Source organism: Solea senegalensis, linkage group LG13 (genome assembly GCF_019176455.1).
Source record: "Solea senegalensis isolate Sse05_10M linkage group LG13, IFAPA_SoseM_1, whole genome shotgun sequence".
Lineage (NCBI taxonomy): Eukaryota > Metazoa > Chordata > Actinopteri > Pleuronectiformes > Soleidae > Solea > Solea senegalensis.
In genome coordinates, this window is record NC_058033.1 from 20,011,287 (window position 1) to 20,031,560 (window position 20,274).

Consider the following 20,274-nt stretch of genomic DNA (forward strand, 5'->3'; position numbering starts at 1 on the left):
TTGTATGTAAACGTACTGACTCTATAGCAGCCAAGAATAGCATCACCTTAGCCCCACCTCCTGCAGCTGTAGTCCTATAGGGCACATACGTTTTCAGGAAATGTGCTTAGTATTATTTTTTTCCTCTCTTCCTCTCCCTCTCTTCTTCTTCTTTGTGCCACATCAGCCCCCACCACCATTTTAACTGACTTCCTTATCTATACCTCCCTGCCACTCTTTATGTGTCCAATTAATTTAAAAGCAGATATTTGAAATACAACCATAAACTGGCATTTGTGAATTAGTAATAAAAGTGAGTATTTGAGGAGACTTTCTTTCTTTCTTTGCCTGTTATTTTTTTTTTCATTATCTTGATAAATGTTACATTGAGCATCAATCTTTTAGTGCCACATGCAATTTTGATGTTGGGGGGGTGTGTCTTTTGAGTATGGTATGTAGGCCTAATTGTGCCGTGCACAGTTATCCCATGTCCCACTTGAAACCAAAGGGAAGAGGAGGAGGAGGAAGAAGGAGTGAAAGTGCTTGATGCACGTTTCTGGATTAAAGCCAGTGTCAGGATTACGATTGATTTCAACTTTGAAAAACACGTGTTGCCTTAATTCTAAAACTTGCCCATCTACAGTGTGTATGTATGTATGTAATTATAATAATACCATCTCTCCTGTTTGTGAACACCATTCATGGTTCATTAGTCAGTGACGCCAAATAAAATATGGATTAAGATATTTGACTGTTGAGTATTCTCGCAGACACAAGCCACATGTTTTTGTTCTCCTCTTATCTATATAGTAGTAGTTATAGTTGAAGTCAAATTTTGTCAACTATGATCTATTTTTCAGTTGTCAATGTTAGACAAATGCGTTGGAAGTGCGTCTGGGGCCGTGTTGTCGTTTATATTGTTGACTGCAGTAAATTAAAAAAAAAAAACACTTTACATTGTATTTTGTGCCTGCATGTTTAGGATTTCACATCAGCTCTAACTTCCAAAAACCTTATCAAAATCATGCAATTTGAGCAAAAACCTACATTTATTAACACATTATAATAATGTTCCATCCCTCAAATGAAGAAAGGAACCTTAAACATCTGCAAATACGATTTGGATTTCCTCCAGTCTTTGGTCTCTGCTGTAGTGTCTTGTATCACTCACACCAACACTTGCACGCAGGCTGTTTCTGCACACACACACACACGCACACACGCACGCATATGTCGCTTTCCAGTGCGATGAATCTGCAGATGCTGCCTCGCCGCATGTTGGCGTGCAGCGGCTGACGTCAGTAGGGGAGAGAGAGAGAGAGAGAGAGAGAGAGTGAGAGAGGAGTTGAAATAGGGCAGAGCAGGAGCGGAGCGCAGCGCTGTGAACAAACCCGGAGCCGGACGAGCCGGAGGATGGCAAACCGCCGCCGCTGCTGCAGCTGCTGAGAGTTGGGACGCGCTATTGTAACCCGTCGCTACTGACGAACACAGCTGCCACTGACACATCCGTCCACATTTCTACCTGAAGCCTCTTCTTTCAAAGCCCGAGCGAGACGAGAGGGAGAGAGAGAGAGAGCGAGAGAGAGAGAGAGAGAGAGGGGAGCTGTGGAACTAAAGGAGCGCAGTTTGGACGCGTCGCTGCGAGGAAACGCTGTGGCACGTTTTGCGCGAATTCCCGTTTCTTTTCTGTCCCCTTTTTGCCTCAGAATAACGCAGGTAAGAAGAGAGACGTGTTTGCCCACGCTGGCTCTCATTTGTGTGTCGTGAAGATATATTTGTTGTTTTTGTTTAAACAAGTTTGGCTCTTTTTTGGGGGCACGACGTTGCGTCGTGTGTGTGTGTGTGTGTGTGTGTGCGTGCGTCAGGAGTGAACGCAGACACGGAGGTTGTTGACGGCGACTTACTCATTTTGAATGAGTTTTGTGGGTAAAGCTGAGCAGAAATGTGTCATTAAATAAGATGGGGAGCTCTCGGGTTTGCAGCCGTGGAGATACCAGTGTATGCATGCATGCATGTGTGTGTGTGTGTGTGTGTTGCTGCGTTATAGCGCAGGTCCATGTCAGTGACAGCCTGTGATGCTGTTTAACCACACTCGCTCTGGTTTTCCGTCTATTAGAGGTTTATCATGCACTATAAGCAGATGTCAGGTTTAAATCGAGGCTCTGCGTCCTCGAAAACAACAACGTAGTGTTTTAACATAATGGCTCCAGAAGAAGTCTCCGCTGCCCGGATGCGCCAGGTTTGCTCACGCAGCAGAGGCACCACTGGCAGTGATAACACGGAGAGTCACGCACATTCCGCACTTGGCTTTGAGTCTTAATAGGGCTCCTCTGTGCCCACCTTTCACCTGCTCTCATGCCCGTCACCTCATTTCTTTGGCAGGCTGTAGGAAAGACTTCATCTCTTACCAATCAGTGTCTTTTTAGAGCACTATACTCCCTTCATCTAGTGCAGAAACTCTCATGAATAGCAGGGTTCTTGACAGAATGAGATTTTCCCTCCTCTAAATATGTTAAATGAGCTGCTCCATCGCTCTCTCTCTCTCACGGGGAAATCCTGTCATTGCACCCCAGCAGCTGAGGCTCCGCTGCGGCCGAGCAGCATAGTTGAGCCGCTGGAGCTCTCCATGGTGCTGAAAAGAGCTCTCCATGGTGCTGAACAGGCGCCAGCTCTTCTCACCCTCACTGCTCCACTATTTCCCCCCGTCGCACTCCATCCTTTCTGGGTTAGGTGACCCCCTCACACCACCACCACCCTGAACAACATAATCATAACTATTCATCAGTGTGTTATCTGATGAAAAAGAGAATAAAGGTTGTAAATTCTGCCCTTCAACTCGGACACATTTTCTCACACGTGAACGCACATGCACATGCACATGCACATACACATACACATACACATACACATACACATACAACTACAACACGCTTACTTGCAAGCTCACGCAGAGAGACCTGGATCAATATCTTCCCTCTTGCTCCTGTATAAGATTATTAACGGGCAGCGGTTCTCTGCTGGATCTGTTTGTTACGGCAACCTCTTGGCTCCCACTCGTAAATTTATTGTGACACACATCCGATAGTTTTAATTAGCCTATAGTCGCTCGCTCTTTGCCAGAGCCAAGCAAGCGAGATACAGAGGCACAAGCATAATGTACTGTATGATTCCTGCCATGAAAAGGTAGGGATGATTTATGGATTAATTGGTTTTCAAGTCGTCTGTTGTGCTCGTGACTCACTCAGTGATACTGCAATTTTGAAAAAGGGGGAAATAGTAAGGATGAATCATTGTCAAATTCATATCATTTCATTTCAGACATAATTATGAACTCATAGTCCAGTTAAAGAATAATACTTAAAGAATAAAATTGAATAATGATCCATAGCAAATGCAGCTCAATACATAGAAGAGTACACACAATGGCATACATAAATGCATAATAATACAGTGTCTTAAAAGGTATATACATATCTATACACTTCAAAGCAGGGATCTGTACCAATGTCTCCACAAACAGTAGTGAATCTGAAATTGGACAGGACCAAAATGATGTCATTAGTGATGCACAAACAATTATCTTGTGAGATTCTCAGTACATCACCACCTGTAGTCTAGGCAAGCTACATTTTCTGTGATATGTTCACATGTGTGCAGCATGCAGAGGTGTACAAGATGCTTTAAAGAGTAATCTTCACATAAACACTTTTTTAACCTTTACATATGTTAGTTTTAATATACAACTTCTAACGTATTGGGTCTACGGTTTCGTAAAAGAAGGTTAAAGAAGACTTCATCCTTACTTGGTGAGAACAAGAGTGGCTCAGAAAGCACTTTCTTCTTCCAGGGGCCACATCATGTCCTCAACCCTTCAGAGCGGTTTTGCAGCCCACCCCGGGGTCACAGTCAGCGGGGTTGAGAAATAATGATGTGGCCCAGAATAGTGACTCAGTTGGGCTTATTGCAGTTTGCAATCTGGCGTGTAACTTATTAGCTGTCTCGCAGAGAGCCATTACAGTGCAGTGTCCAGCAGATTATGGCTGCTTGTTGTGCTTCAGAGACAGTCTAATAGTGGGATGAGTCACACACTTACAGATAGTATGTGTCTGTGTCTGTATGTGTACGACACGTGTTTTATGGAAGCACACAGACTGAAAATTCTTCACTGTAACATTTCAGTCACAGGAGTTGAATTAGCATAAGCCCGTTTTCTATCCCTGCAAAAATAGAGTCAAACCTGCACTTTTGTGGTTGTTCTTGAGGGAAAATGAGATTTGTTTAGTTGCCAGTAATTTTTTGTGTGGCTTGCAGTGTTGATGTTTAATTAGAATAGACACCGTTTTGTTTGTGCACCAAGGAACCAAGCAGGCAGTGCTGAAATTAATATATGCCAATATAGAGGATCTTAACCCTGCAGATTGTCCTTTAATAATAAACGGGACACGTATTGATCCAAGTGGAGAATTACTCTTTGCGTTGCTCCTCGAAGGCATGAGGTCAGATCCTGAGACAGGATTGCAGGTTCTGAGTTCAGTGTCTCGCCCCGGGACATTTTCACTGAGTGAAATGCTTGCAGACATAAGAGGGTTAAGACGGGTTGTTTCGGGGGGGAAAAGCACCACTTGACTTCTCTGCTGCTTGTGTTCCTAAATCCAAGGAAAGAGGGAAGTCTGAGTGTGGCAGATACAGTAGATACGTACACTGATGAGCCACATTGTTTTGGCAAGCTGAGATATATAGTAGAAACAGAGCTTGTTTTTAATTTTGTAGTTTATTCTATTCCGCCATTCATCACCCATCAGCTCCGATTATTAGAAACCCATTAGATAGAACATTAGATGTACACATATTATATAACTATTAAAAAATGCCTTTAAATGACTTAAAGACTAACGGTCTGTAGATTTCCATTAGTTTAATAGGAGGCTGTAGGACATGTAGAACTTTGTCTGATTTGGTTAGCATTTTAAAGCCCATCGTCTTTTTTTTATTTATTATTATTTAACCTTTATTTAACCAGATAAAAGACCCATTGAGATCAAGACTTGGCCAGGTCACCGCAAGGGTGACCTGGCCAAGTAAGGCAGCAGCACACGTCATAGTTAATAAAAACAGGGAGATAACAGTTACAAAACAAACAAAAGTAAATAGACAAATAAAGTGCAGGAGTTTAAGAACGCAGGCACTGTTCAATGGATTCCTGTTGTCGGTCTTTTCAGATAAATTATCATTTTAGTTCAGTTTGGAGGGTATTCCAAGCAAACGGGGCAGAGGAACTGTACGTTTTTTTTCCCATTTCGGTGGGAGCAGACGGGTACAAAATGTCTAACGTAAGGCATAATGGTTCTATGAAGAAAAGTGCATAAATAAGCAGGAACCAAGCCAAGAAGAGCCTTATAAACCAAAGTCATCCAGTGTGTGTAGCGTCTTACATTCAAAGAAGGCATGGTAGCTTTAGCATGGATCAGCTGTTAATGCAAGAAAGGATAGGCCAAGATTTGAGATCCCAAAACACACAATGGCAGTGATGGATGATAAGACGGCTGTTGTTGAAGAGATAGAGCCAGGTCATCCACTTGTCCTTGTGTTCCCGGGCCAAGACCCAAATTGTTCCCACAAGTGTAAGACGTACAAGTGCTTCATAATTGGCTGGATGTGACTTGTAAACATGAAAACCATTAAACAATGATGTTGTTTTGTACTTCACACAGTATAAAAAATCAAGGTAAGCACATTTGTTACATGACGCCCTGGACGGCAATTCCGCGTCTACTTTTAATTAGAACGAATGAAATTTGTCAGATGAGTTTTAATGTCCCACTCTTCCGCGGTTTAATTGCTCGGCATCACGTCGCCTTGCCCCCATGCAGAGCTTGTCTAATAAGGAGCAGGATTTATTTCCACACAACTAAGCAATCCCCCCTTGGGTAAACCAACCCCACTTACTTCTGTTCTTTTTTTATGCCTAGTGATTTGTTAGGGTTTGTGAATTTTTCCAAAAGAATTATATCGAGCCCTCCTCCAAACCAAACATAAGCACAAAAAATGCATTACAGATGGCGACTCCCACTTTTGCTACAAAGTCCCTCTTGTGATGGCACTGCGGCTAAGATTAGTATTAAATTGAACCTCGTGGGTTTAGCACACTGACACCCTGATTTGAATGAGACCTTTGACAATAGGAAGCACTTAATAGCAATAAAGCTGGAAGTGAGAACGATCACTAACTTGCCCCATTAGATTCTGCACTTCTTTATTCCAGAGACAGATTACGGTCGGCTCACCTCATAAATCCCCGCGTTCTCCCCGTTGAGCGCGCGACTACCAAAATGTGAACAACACTTGAAATTCCGCTCACTAATGTTGAACTATCGAGAAACGACCTTTACCGCTGCGTTCCCATATGAACGCCGCTGCGGCTCAGCTCAGACCATCAGCTTGCGTGACTGTTGGGCAAATAGTGCTTTCTGCCTCCTTTTCGTCTGAATGCAGGGAAACTGATGAAAGAGTCAGCAGAGACATCGAATTGCATAGAGGGGTTATGGAAAGGTTACTGGCAGATGGGTTCTTTCTGCAGTGAGTTTAGTCACCAATCTGCCAGTCCCTTTTATGCAGTCATCCCTCATTCCATCCATGGACTCTGACAAAGCTTTTCCCCCTCAAAGTTATTTTGTTATTGTCCGAGCCATTGTCTAAATCCAATGCCAATTAGTAGTGATCATCCTGCTTTGTGATGAAAATGGCTCGGAGAGCAGCGGATGTCTGTGAGAGGCAGCTTATTCTCTTATTGTGCTAAAAGGAAAATGATTAAAGGTGAATTTGGTTATTTGGAACTGATAAATCTCAATTCGGAATCTTTTGAGGGTTTGATGGAGCTGCCGAAGGAAACGACCACGGCAGTCGTCAGAAAGAGACACCAACAAACAAATCAAACAAGCAGACAAACAAAAACCCCTTTGGGAACATTAAGAACTTTCTTCTGAATGTCCAAATGCTTACGAGTGAAGTGCATCAACTCTGGATTCGACTCAGGTACACCGAGCGTTACATTAGCGAGCCTTTGTCATACAAATGATACTTCTAGACTGCAGCAGCAGATGCTTTTGTAGGAAATGTAAGGCAGTGTTTTCGTTGGATTAATGGAGCCGAACGTTTTGTTTGTGGTGGCAACAGAGACAGTGCAAGGTGGTCTGACTAAATGCAAATGAGCACGTAATATTTCCTTTATTTTCTGTTTTATATGAGGCCAAAATATGTGCCTCACCTTAACCAAGTGCTGCGACCGTAACAAGATTAAATTAAGGTGGAAATTGTCTGGACGAGACTCATGTTTAGGAGACAACGTTGTATATTAAAGATGAATCCTTTTCCTCTTCACATATATTGATTTCTGGTTGCTGCAGCCCAGAGCAAGGCTTCAGACCACAACAAGCAACTATTACTGTGTTGTAGTGGTTCTCCGGTCAGTGATGATGATGTATACAAACCATATATTTCTCCAGAAATGCCTCTGTAGAGCTATTTATCCTTTTTTTTCATGTTGTTTGCACTCGCCACCGCTGCTTTGTTTCTGCTCTATAATTAGATGGAGTCTGTTAACCAGGGAAACCACTCTGTCAAGGCACCGCAAGTCCCCCGACATCTCTATTTTTTTTTACGTCATATTATTGTTTTTCTTGCCCTTACAGTCAACATCATACAGCTTAGCGGGGATATCGGGAAGTAAATCCCAGTTTCGAGCACGATTCAGGCTTTAACTCACGTGGACTGCTGATGTGGTCACACAAGAATGTCAGAGGAAAAAAGCCAAACGTCGTTATCGTGGAAGAGTAACAAAGGTAAAGAGGGAGATGATGAGAACAGAAAAAAGGGGCCTCCATTCTTTCCCCCCCTCGTTCCCTCGTCGTCTCCGGATTGAGGCTTATAACTACCTCACACAACCTGAAGCTTCTGCTTCTTCAAAGTGACAGAAAGAGACAAAGAGAGAGTGTCAGCCAACAATTAATCCTTAGGTAACAGAGAAGCCAAGCTGATAAGGATATGTGGCCTTCCCAAAAAAACATCACAGCCTCTGGATTCTTTTCTCTCCAGAGTCTCTGAGCCGTTCTCACGCGCGCTGTGGGTGCAACTGAGCACAATCTAAAAGCACACATGTGCAGATGTTTCTCGGCAAAATGAATATATTAACTTTTCTTTTTTTTTTTGACATGTTGTAATTGCTTTAATTGTGTCCCTTTTGTTGCAGGTTTTTGTTTTAATTTCCTGCCTTTTGTGTCTCTCAAACTCCTATTGTGTCTGTTTTTTCTTCCACAAATGACTGCATGTTTGTACCGTCTCTCAATTTTAGTGAATTGTTTATTACCTCAGTTCTCAGTACTATTGTGACGTTATTGCGGCTAAAATTTCCTCCGCTTATATACTTTTATGACTTGGAAGGAGCATGTTTTAGCCACGTTACTACACATGAAATAGAGATCAGTTTCCCTTTAGATAAAGGTGTAAGACATGGAGCCATGTTGAATTTTTTAGTCGAAATTGCAACGTGTGTGTCAAAATATCATTTTTCGATTGATTAATTGTCTTGATCTATACACATCTCATTCTACAGAGTGAACAAAACATCTTTGTTTCTCACAGGTCTGCACAGATATCACACCGTAATCATTTCAAATGTTTTTCGAATGAAAAAATGAGGAATAAAAATGACCTTTCCCTCTCATATCGCGAATCATATCGCAATCGCAATTTGATTTTATTCAAAATCCCTCAGCCCCGGTGTCGTTCCCCGCAGCTGTGTCCGTGGACATATTCAGTGTCCCTCTGATTGTCAACAAATCATACTGTGCCATAGACCTTCACTGTTCTTCTAACACCTTTAAAACCTTCATTACCACAGACACACATACTGTAGTTTATTCATAGTCAGGGGTTGAAAAGAGGCAACGCAACTGTTTACTACTGTGCGTTAGAAAACTCCACTTTCTTGCTATATGAGGCAAAACATGCGAGAGCGAGTTCAGAGACGTCCTCATCGCTCACTTCCACGCATATCCCCCCACACACACCCTTTTCATCTTGTCCGTGCACTTAAACTGTCACCGCTGAGGCTCATTTTTTATTTTTTATTTTTTTTGCCTACATGCCTGCTGCTGACTCCACTCACCTGAAATCTATGCCACTGCTGCCGCTCCCGCCGCCGCTGCAGCTTTTTAAAAAAAAGGCTCCAGTCCCCCCAGCTTACAGTCGCACATCTCAGAGGGAGCTCGAGGAGAGAGTAACGAGGTCAGAGCCCAGACACCCAAAATTAATCTAGTAGATTTTTACATTTACATACTGCAAATGTATTTATGACACATTTATGTCATATGAAGTCTCCTCTACTGCTGGAAGGTTTGGGTATAGTGTCTAATTGCGATTGTGAGCAGTATTTCAGTGTTTGCTGTGTTGTGGCTTTAAAGGCGGCAAAATGTGAGCCCCTGTACTGAAGAATGAGAACATAATGATATAAATGATAGCTTAAATTGCATTGTTTTTTATTGGGTTTGAACAAATAACGATCAAAAACAGGACAAGTTTCCAATTCCGTTATTTCATATTGCAATTTAGATTTGAAAACTATACTCTGTTCTCCTTTCCTGTCCTGCCACCAGTCTCCATAATTATGTCGTTTTGTATGTTGGAGTTAAAGGAATACTTGCATTTAGCTTTGGTTTAGTTTAGCTACTGGTGGACACATAACAAAACAAAAGAATGAAGTTATTTCTCAGAACTCTGGGGAAACTGGGGTTGGGAAGCGCACATTTTCAAAAATACTACCCCTATGCTAGTAATACAAAGCTAAATATATTCCTTTAAGCAATTTTAAATACTAGCTGTGTGTGTGTGTGTGTGTGCCCTGTCAATCCCCTGTCTCCTGTCCAAGCAGCAGTGTTTATGAGTCCTTTACAGTGCAGTGAATGACAGGTCATAACCTTATCTTTCCCACACTACTGTGCTGTATTAATCCTCTGTGGGGGACGCCACTCCAGAGCATCCTGAGATTTATTACCATTCTTGTCATAAAGTATATCAATAAAAGTGAGGGAGAAAGATAAATAAAAAAAAACAACAACTTTAAAGGATGCATATCTTGTTCACTACACACTTGGGTGTGTGTAGAAGATAACGTGCACTGATCCTGATGCGTAGTTGAAAGATAGACCGCGACAGTGACACCTTTGGCATCTTCAGTATGTTCTCCAAGCCCACGGTAATAAAAAAAATGACACTCGGATGAGTGGAGTCGCTGTTGCAGGCACATTTTTGGGCAAACGTGATTCCCTGGGCGGGTGCTGTGTTTCATACTCGGGACTTAGTAAGTGAAACGTGGAAGCAGCCACGGATAGAACAGCACATGCAGGATGAGATTCAGCTGAAGAGGGTTTCAGCGTCAGTGTCACACACAGTGGTTTTCCTCCATGCAGCAATTGGAGAAAAAGCAGTGACTTACAAAATAAGAGCGTGCAGTATGCTGTATGCTTTAAAGGTGAGTAGGCTAACCCAATCGTCAATATTCTCTCTCTTCCTATTAATCAGAGGATATTTTCTACAGGGTAAATATGCAGAGAGTCCTGGAAAAAAATCTGTATGCACCACAGTCGTAAAATTAGCTTATTACAATGCTTCATATGCAAAATATTTCACTTCAGGGCGGTGAACTACAAACCTTACAGTTTCAGCATATGCTGTTCACCGTTCGCAGATGTTATTTCTTCTGTCCCCTCCCCTCCCTCCCCTCCCTCCCTCCCCTCCGCTCCTTTTGTAATATTTTTTTAAATGCTCAGCACTTTGCAGGGAGGAAGCACGCTGTGTGGGGACTGGTTGTCTTACTGGAACTGAACGTGTCATTTTTAACTGTGACAGCAAAACCTACCTGGGGCGCGTAGCTGGGACAGAGAGCAGGAAGGAGAGAGCTCAGGCTGATCACTCGGATTTGTCTGAGAGCTCAGCTGGAGGCCGTCCCTGGCTTCCGTTACAGAGAAGGGGGCGGTTCTGCTTCTATCTGGCTGTTTACTGGCTTCTTTCACTCCTGCTTATTTTGGTCACATTTTGCAGAGGTCACATTAGCTGGTTCGTTCATTGTCTAATTCTCATCCGTAGAGGGTCACAGAGGAGCTGGAGATAATCCCACCTAATTTGGGCAAGAGGCAGAGTGACGAGAACTGGGTTTTGCATATATCACCATACGATATATATATTATTGCAATTTCACATCATTTACAGCAACACTGCTCCACGGCCACGTGCTGCTGCATTGATTCAGTACAGGGTTCACACCGGATCAGTCGCCACTTTATCATTTTGCTCACATGTATCGACAGGCGACCACGCTGCACGCTCACAGTCGCACATTCTCATTAAACGAACTTTAACCCTTAGAAATGTACACAGAAATGCACAGTATATATAGAGATTATAAGAATGAGTGTCTTATCTTCTTTTTTTCAGCACCTGATGAAAAAATAATTTCATTTTCACCAACTATATAAACACGCCTGAGCAAAAAGTACTGAAAATGTTTAAAATCGGATTGAATTGGTGAAACTTGGAAACAGGTCACAGTTCACTTGGCTTGTTTTTATGAACACAAATAAAATAAAAACGATCTATTTATATGACGCCTGCAGAATCATTGCTACTTTATATCACCACTAAAAATGCGTTGTATAAAATCAATCATAGCTTTGACTCAACAACACATGAGAAGACAAAAAGAACTTTTTTAAAGCCTGAATATGTGATCTATAAACACACACCCAGAGTTGTGTATTGTGCATGTGGGAGCAAACCCGTGTACACTTGGGGGAGTTCATGTAATTACTGGGATTCAAACAGGCTGTGAGGTTACAGGACTAACCAGCTCACCACCGTGAACCCGCATAACAGGTCTCAAGAACCCATAGTCCACAATCAACCACAGTTTTAAACTACATTACATATTTTTGACTCAAAAGTACTGTATATGTACACGTACAAGGGATTTTACTGTACTTGTTCATATTGTTGCTGCTGCTATTGTAGTTATACGCGGTTCATATAATTTACAGCGAAAAATGCTGTAAATAGGGGGAAAAAAGTTGACTCCAACGAAACAGGAAACATCAGTTTGCATCAGCGCCACAGAACGTTCTGCTCTCTCGGATCCATACATGATATTGCTGACACACATCACCATTAGCCACCGTGTGACAGTTTGTGTGCACTCCTCTGAGCACAGACAGATGTTTTTTTTTGTAGTTTCTCACACTGAAAGATGTTTTTGATCCATAAATAATCACACGCGCACGCAATCTTCCTTGAGTATCGGCACAGAGACTTAATTCCCCCCTGACTCAAGGTCATAATTGGATCCAATTTAGTTCAAATTATTCTCTTGGTGCCTGTTTTGCATGTGTGTAATTAGATTTGCTTGAAATATATAACACATACTCCATACACCAAATTGTGTGCTCTTATTAAAATAAATTATATCTTAAACTTGTTAAAAGCAACTTTTGCAACACTGAGATCAAGATTGACAACTACAGGCAGAAGGAGCTGTATTTATGATGTATCCCCTCTATTTTTATAGTTAAGTTAAATTAAGCAGTGAGTAATATGAATGAATATGAATCATATTTAGAGCTGAATTATTAGTATTTAACAGCTCAATGTTTGAGTGATGCTTTAAATGCCTTTTTTTAAAGTGTGATGGCTACCAGATGGCTCTGCTGCTGTACCTAAACACTGCATATTATAGACACTTAGACGGCTATTTTTGAGATTTAGTTTCTGGTCTGTCTGCGTCACAAACAACCAGAGGCATCTAAAATCCAGCGAAGTGGTTTTGTTTTCCAATTATTTTCCTGCGTGCGGTAATATTTCAGTGACGGAAGTGCTTTTGTGGCAATTAAATGTCCAGTGTGTGACACTGACGAGGGTTCACTGGATATACTACCTTTTATACCTTACACTACTGCCACCGTCTTGCACCACCATGTTTCCACAGCAGCCTGAACAGACGGAGCAGCATGAGTTAGTGCATTTTGCATTGTGGAACAGAAGCTTGAACGTCCTTTCTGTCATGCACAGGCTACTGTACTTCCCTGATGAGTCCCTAGTTCACAATTAGATGTCGCCAATTCTTTTACACACTGGACCTTTAAACTTAGCTTGGCGAGCTACTGCTTCAGTTATTACTATAGCTTTTTTTTTTTCGTAAGAGCCACCACACACTTTTTAAAGTTTTCCCATCCTTGTTTTCATTGATCTTTAGCCAGGCCTGGTGTGGCGGAGCGTATGAATGGAGGCTTCTTTTCCGTTGGATGGTGCAGTGGCATTCATGGTCAAATGTCAGGTGTCACATGACATTAAAAATGCAGGTGTTTATGCCCATGCGCTCCCCGTTTGCTTTTTCTCTGTCCAAATCCGTTCCTGACGAATCCTGGCTTTGCGTCGCACTCATGTGTTAGAGGAAGTCTGTTCCCCCCGTGGCCCTGTTTCGTCCGCCTTTTTTTTTAATTTTTCACCTTTCTTTTTAAAATCCATTATTACAAGCTTGTGATTCAACTAATAACATGCTGGTTCAGTTGCTAATTTAAAAAAGCCCTTCAACCATTTTCCCCGCAAAAACTCATGTAGAGAAAATGAGTATGAAATTTCGGAAGTGACTGAAAATGGAGATTAGCTCTGCAGTGTGCTTTAATCATCAAACAATACTTTTGTTGGCAGAAAATGAGTAGTTGTGAGGGGGGCAGATAGGGAGAGACAGTGGGCTGGGATGACGTGCGTCTTTTAGTCCCTCGCTGAGGAAGCCTGATCTGAGCAGAGCTGCCTCTGGGTGTGCCCATTTTAAAGACTATGTCTCTTTAAGCTTTTTAATATTCTGGTCAAACAATGGCTTCCTCTTAGACTTTCTCCAAAAAGGGACCATTCATTCTGCACCATTCGTCTGCCCTGTTTGTGTGACTTACGTGTACTGATGTGTGTAGTCCTGTGTGTGTGTGTGTGTGTGTGAGGGCCAGGCGCCACATTAAGACAGTGACTGGCAGATCTCATTTGGTGTTTAATTTCACAAGGGTGAGTTCTCATCTATGAGCGGCCCTTTAGCCCCGGGCTAGGTGGCTAAATGATGTCGGTGGTTCCTTGTCGAGTGATGTTTACACCGACAGGATCTTTCCCACATGATTAGTGGCGTTGGCTAATAACTAAGTGATGTCTGTTCCAAAGCAGAGGTCACAAACTCAAATGACCTCAGGGCCTCCGAGCATCTCATCTTTCCAATCGGGGGCCAGTGATATGAACTCTTTTTTTCTTTTTTTTTCCCCAGTAGTAAAATAGACATTTCACAGAATTTCAAAAGAAAAGTGTCTGTGCTCATGTGGAATGAGATATAGTTCACAATGAAAAGAGTGTTTATGACCCAAAAATGAATCTATTACTTGCAAAAATAAGTTTATAACTTGACATTAAGTGGCAGGAAACATACAATGGATTGGAGAGTCACATGTGGGCTGTGGGCCACGAGTTTGAGACTTCATACTTCTTATCCAAAATAATGCTGTGACCAGATGTTAACACCTGGAGCGGAACCCGATTATTTTTATGTTGAGAAATTAAGTTACACGTTTTAACTACATTCACTCTCACACCTACGGTCAATTTAGATGCGAGACTGTGGGAGGAAGCCGGGATAAAGTCACTGTACTCACACGTGCATTCCCTTCGATAGGGCAAGATGTCATGTGTTGTGGATGCGTCGGCTTTGCTTGTGCTGTGTGTGCTGTGCGGTTGAAAGAAGCTCAGCTTTGCGGTGACTGTGTAAGACTCCATTTACACTCTGCCGGCGAAAATGCATTTTAATGTGTTTAAAGTGTAAATTGACTTTCCTTTGTAATGGATTTTTACCACTGAATACAATAAGGTTTTAAGAAGTGGTTTTAAGAAAAAAATCTTTATTTATCGGAAAATGAAAAATGTAAAGCAGAGAATCCAATTGCTGCGAGAGGGAGCTTAGCATGATAGGTCAAGGTGAATCACGGTACAGTTGCCGTGTTCTGTATTCTCCTGAAGAACTGCTGCAGATGTTAAACGCCGCCCATAAACGCTGTTTGAGATGCACTGCGTTGTTTTTGTGCCCTTGTTTCAGTTCGGTTGGACATTTTATGGCTCCCCACAAGGGAGGGAGGTTTGTTTTCCCGACCGATTCTGCACTAACACACACAATAAAGTCACATTATAAAAGTATAAGATGGCAATAAAAACAATAAACACATTACCTGAACGCATCTAACGGACTGCCGTGTCACAATGTCCACCCATAAACACCGTCGAGACGAGAGTAAATACATGAAGTCATTTGTTGTCTTCTGCTACAGTACATGTCAGAGATGGCGTGTATTATGTTTTTTGCAGCACATTAGTAATTGCTATAGATACCAGGAAGACATATGCAAAACATGCAGACACACAGACGGCCGTGACAAGAGGACAAACGCACAAAAGAGAAGAAGAGACAGCAGGAGGAAAAAGACAAACAGCCTCATCCTATCAGCCCACAGCCGTTTGCTGTCCGTTCGCACGACTGAAATTTCCTGGAGATTTGTGTACGTGCGTCTCGATGTGTCACGAGTGTGTGTCGCGGGAGTGAAATTGATCAGAGGAGTTTGTACTTCAAGCGTCCGCGCCGCACACTCCGCCGTTTGCAACTTCAGAGGGGCTGTCTCTTCAAACGAGTCAAGGATTCAAGGCTTTATTGTCATGTGCAAAAAAAACCAACATGTTAGCCCTGCAAGGAAATTCACTACCTGATCAAGAATAACAAAAGGAAAAGAGAAAGGATGTATATATATTTAGAATATACAACACTAAAAGGAAAGGATGAAAAAGTAGTATATGAATTAGTGCAAACATTGTTATATAAAGTGCTGATAGTGGTATTAAGTCATTTGTTGATTATTTGGGGTTGGGTTTGTGGCTGTTGTGTCTTTCAGCCTCGGTGTTCCACGTTACACACTCCTGCATTGTCTTCTCGGCGGCATGAGTGTGGAGAGGTGGTGCTGAAGGGGTGTGTGGAGTGTCTGAGGACTCTTCTGCTGGTCAATGTCCTGCAGAGAGGACGCGGCCGCTCCTGTGATCTCTCTGTGCGTCGGGCGCCTGCCTGCCCGCGTGCTGTTGCCATACAGCGCAGTGATGCTGCGAGTGAAGAGGGACGGTGTCAAGTTGTTATTTTGACCCTAATTGTTGCTGATGAGACTCAAGACTGTGGTGTCATCAGCAAATTTAAGGATGGTGATATCCTCGTGTGAGGAGGTGCAGCCATGTGTGTAGAGTGTGTACAGAATGGGGCTTAGTACACAGCCCTGGGGTACTGGTGTTAGTGGTTACGGTCCTGGAAGTGGTCCCACTCCTGATGGCTGTAAATCCAGGCAGGTTTATCCCGGGATTGAGTCGTTTGAGCGAGGTTGGTGGGGATGACTGTGTTGAATGCTGAGCTATAGTCTGTAAACAGCATCCTGATGTAAGTGTCCTTGTTTTACAGGTGGGAAAGGCCAGTGTACCTGGGATTTTCTGTGGTACTAGAATTATGGCAGTGGCTTTGAAGCAGGTTGGAACTGTGTCTTGGGTGAGGGACCGGTTAAAGATGGAGGTGAAGACATCAGCAAGTTCTTGAGGCCCCGTCCAGGGATGTTCTTGGGACCTGCAGCCTTACAGTGGTTGATTTTCCTCAGGGTTTTGCAAATGTCTGCTGATGACACGATGGGTCGTGGGTGTAGTGATCCATGCTTGCAGGTGGGAGGGGTCTGTGAGCTATTTGACTGCCGAAAAGCGAGCGTAGAATGTGTCATTCGGTAGGAAAGTGTTATTGTTTATGATGATTTATCATTTTTTGTTGGTCTGCTGAGGTCAGTGATGTGTCTCCTGCTTTGCCACATTTGTCTGGAGTCAGCTGCAGAGTAGAAACATTGCAGCGTCTGTCTCGACTGTCCTGATTTATCCGGGGTTTCTGGGTTGGACAAATCTGAATCTGTTGGCATCACAGTTTCAATGCAAGTAATGATGTAATCCGTTACAGGACCATACCTTAATCGTCTTATTAACAGGGGCATTATGTGCTGCCTGTAGCCTGGATACAGGCATTAGAATATGTGGAATATGTTAGAATACGTTAGAGATGTGGTCTGAGAGTCGGAAGTGGGGACAGGGCATTGCAAGCATTGCCTACGTTTGTACACACGTGATTAAGTGTTTGTTTTTTTTTTGCTCTTGTTGGAATATTAACGGTAAATACTTCAAAATCAACATTTCCACGCCTGCTGAGCAATTCTTGGACACAGTCTGTACATCCACATACCGTGAGTTGTTGATATAAATACACCTTCCTCCTCCTCCTCCTCCTCCTTTGGTCTTACTGGTGTCAGCTCTGCGGTCACCTCTGTAGACGGAGTGTGTCTGCAGCTGGAGCGCAGAGTCGGGGTCAACCAAGTCCCTGTGAACAGCGACAGCACAGCGGTCTTCTGGTTTCACGTTGAGGTTGAAGTCTTTGAGGGGTTCTAGTTTGTCCAACTGGCTTTCCAACGTCCAGAAGTGTCTCTCTGTCTGTCTGTCGAGCCTCTACTCAATCAGCAAGAATACAGTTTAAAAAAGTACAGAAAAACAGAGGCACGGAGACGTCTGCCACTGTGTTCGCCATCTTACATCTCCACATTCTCTTTGTTGACATCATTTATGTGTTCCCTTTTGATGTTTATACGACTGCATTACACTCCTGTGCACTCATGCATGAATATGATTTTAGGCATTTATTTATGCACCCATCGCGTGGAAGTATTTAACGACTCAACTGTGTCCTCTGTAGTTGCTGTCAGCAACAAAGTCCCTGAGTTTGAGGCGTCACAATTGAGTCTGTCCATGTTTGTCTTTGTTAGGTCACGATGTTCCCACTTGTATGTCATAAATAGCTTCTGAAAACGAGGCTCTGTTATTTTGGGAAAAGCTGCTTTCGCAATGAAACCTGTACATCAATGGCACATCCTCCCTAAACAGATAAATGGTCTCATTTGTCTTTATCTTCGGAGAACAGTTTGAGGTGGATGATGGTGCACTCTTAATCACAATTAAATCTCAGTAAATGACGGCAATTTGCATACAATGAGGATTATGACGGATTGCAGTCACAGCTATGGTGTTGGAAGATTTACAGGTGCATTTACAGAATAAGTCACAAGCGAACCACTTTGACGTGGTTAATCTAATACAATTAGAAGATGTGAAGTAGATTTCGCCTCAGCCTGATGCACAGGTACAGAATAGATCAACACAGTCTAAGGATTTTGTGTTTTTATTGTCTCACTCCAGGTCGACACTCATGGGAAGCCTGGGTGTTTGGGCCGTGGCTGTGGCCACACTGCTGGGAACGTGGGGCTGCTGGCTGGCGGAAGGACACAAAGGCAGCCGGCGAGACGGCGTGTCCCGCTCCTCCTCTCAGGAAACACATTTCATGGTATGTATCCTAACAGCGTCCCGCCGAGGCCATCACCTTCACTCTCTATCAAGCAGGAGAAACACTCGCGGGAGTGTGAATCAATCATATCGCACGTAAATCAAATCACAGTTACACAGAAAGATGAAGTGAGCCAAAACATAGCGTGTTTAGTTCAATCTCCTGATATGCCCCATTTTAAAAAACACTTTGACTAACTGATGCACACCCAGGGATCATTAAGGAAATATTTGGAATGCAACTTTGTGCGGCAGGACTCATACGTTGATAAATCTGATTTTTAGACGTCCCTATGGCACTCGGATTAGTCTTACGAAGTGCAGTCAACACCTTTTTGCCCAAAGTATGGTCAGCCCACGGATCAATAAGTCACGCCAAAGCACTGAATACAAATTAGACTCAACACACATTTGGAAACACTGTGTGTAGCTGAAAGTTCAAATGATTAGCAGAAATTTAATGATGTATCTACTGTAACATATCGAAACGTGAGGATAAAACCTGTTTTTCCCTGTAAGGAGGTTGAGTTGGGTTTGGTTAGCTACTTTATGCCAAATGATATGAAAATCTTTACTCTGTCTCAGAAACGTGTCTCTGCACATAACAGTATGTTCGGTGTTGATATACACGGCCGGTTGCCAGCTCGCCTAATTCTTGGCAGTGTCTGAATAGCTGTGTTTTTTTCCAGCATTAGCCAAAAGAAAAAAAAAAATATAATTAAAAAAAGAATTCCAAGGATTTTTGATCAATGCATGTGTTTCCTGATTTATTTTGCTTTGAAAGCTGATCAAGGCCACTGAACTGTTATTGTAGAAGTAGAATATCTTAGAACAACTTAAATAAGAGTGAGTACAAAGAAAGACTTCAATTAAATCTCATCCATGTCCTTTAAAGCATCAGTATACAGTATGTCGTGTGTGTGTGTGAGCTTATTCGCTGGTGTAAAACCTTGGATTTAAGCATTTAGTGGTTATTCATAGTGTTAACAAATCATTTAAATTATTAAAGAATAAGGCCTTAGTGTGGCGCATTGACTCATGACACCATGTAGACAATCGAAATGGGAATTAAATGGGAATTAAATGAGTTATCGTGACATAAAACCAATGAAAGAAACCGAATCGTGACACCTGTCATAGTAACATAGTTAGTTCTGTTATGTCACCCATAACCAGCGATGAGCCAGGCTAAATTAGCATCTCCAGTTCTGGAACCTGACGAGCAGTGAATGTAAAACAGCAACAAAGTGCCACTGGAGTAATGAGCGCACGCACATTATTAACCCAAATAATGTGAGATCTGAAAAGCGAAACGGATTGATCGTTCGACATCAGTCCGTGTTTGTTCTCCCTCGTCTTGCAACTGAATGAAAGCAGACGTGTACTTTTGTACAACAACGCTCTAGTTCATTTAACATTTAATTGCATTTAATTAACATTTAATTATTTAATGACATTTAATTACGTATAGCCGTGCTTCTGTGGGCGTCAGTTTTGTGAGACTTTGCCATTGCGTGTTTTTTTTGCGCACACTTCATTTTAAACATTTCTTTTATTTTTTTTGAGGCATCATTTGTTGAGATAATTACTCAATAACACTTACGGGCCAGTTTCTGAATGAGCCAGCCTCAGCGTGCCTCTGCGTGTGCACGCGCAACGATTCATGGGTTAAAGGGAAAAAAGACGCGCCCTGCGAGCAAACCGTTTCTTGCCAGCTTTGAATGAGCCCTTTAACAAATGTTGTCTGCATAACACAAACATAAAGCCCGAGCAGAT

General features: G+C 42.5%; 1 protein-coding gene across 1 annotated transcript in view; it reads left to right on the forward strand.

Annotated features, from left to right (window-relative positions):
* The first annotated feature begins 1,339 nt into the window (after positions 1–1,339).
* The window catches only part of fstl4 (follistatin-like 4), a 178,005-nt gene continuing 159,070 nt past the window's right edge, over positions 1,340–20,274 (forward strand). Inside the window, exons 1-2 of the mRNA XM_044042396.1 lie at positions 1,340–1,695; positions 18,355–18,499. Of these exons, the coding sequence (XP_043898331.1) occupies positions 18,365–18,499 (135 nt within the window). The 5' untranslated portion in view covers positions 1,340–1,695; positions 18,355–18,364. The remainder of the gene's footprint in view (positions 1,696–18,354; positions 18,500–20,274) is intronic.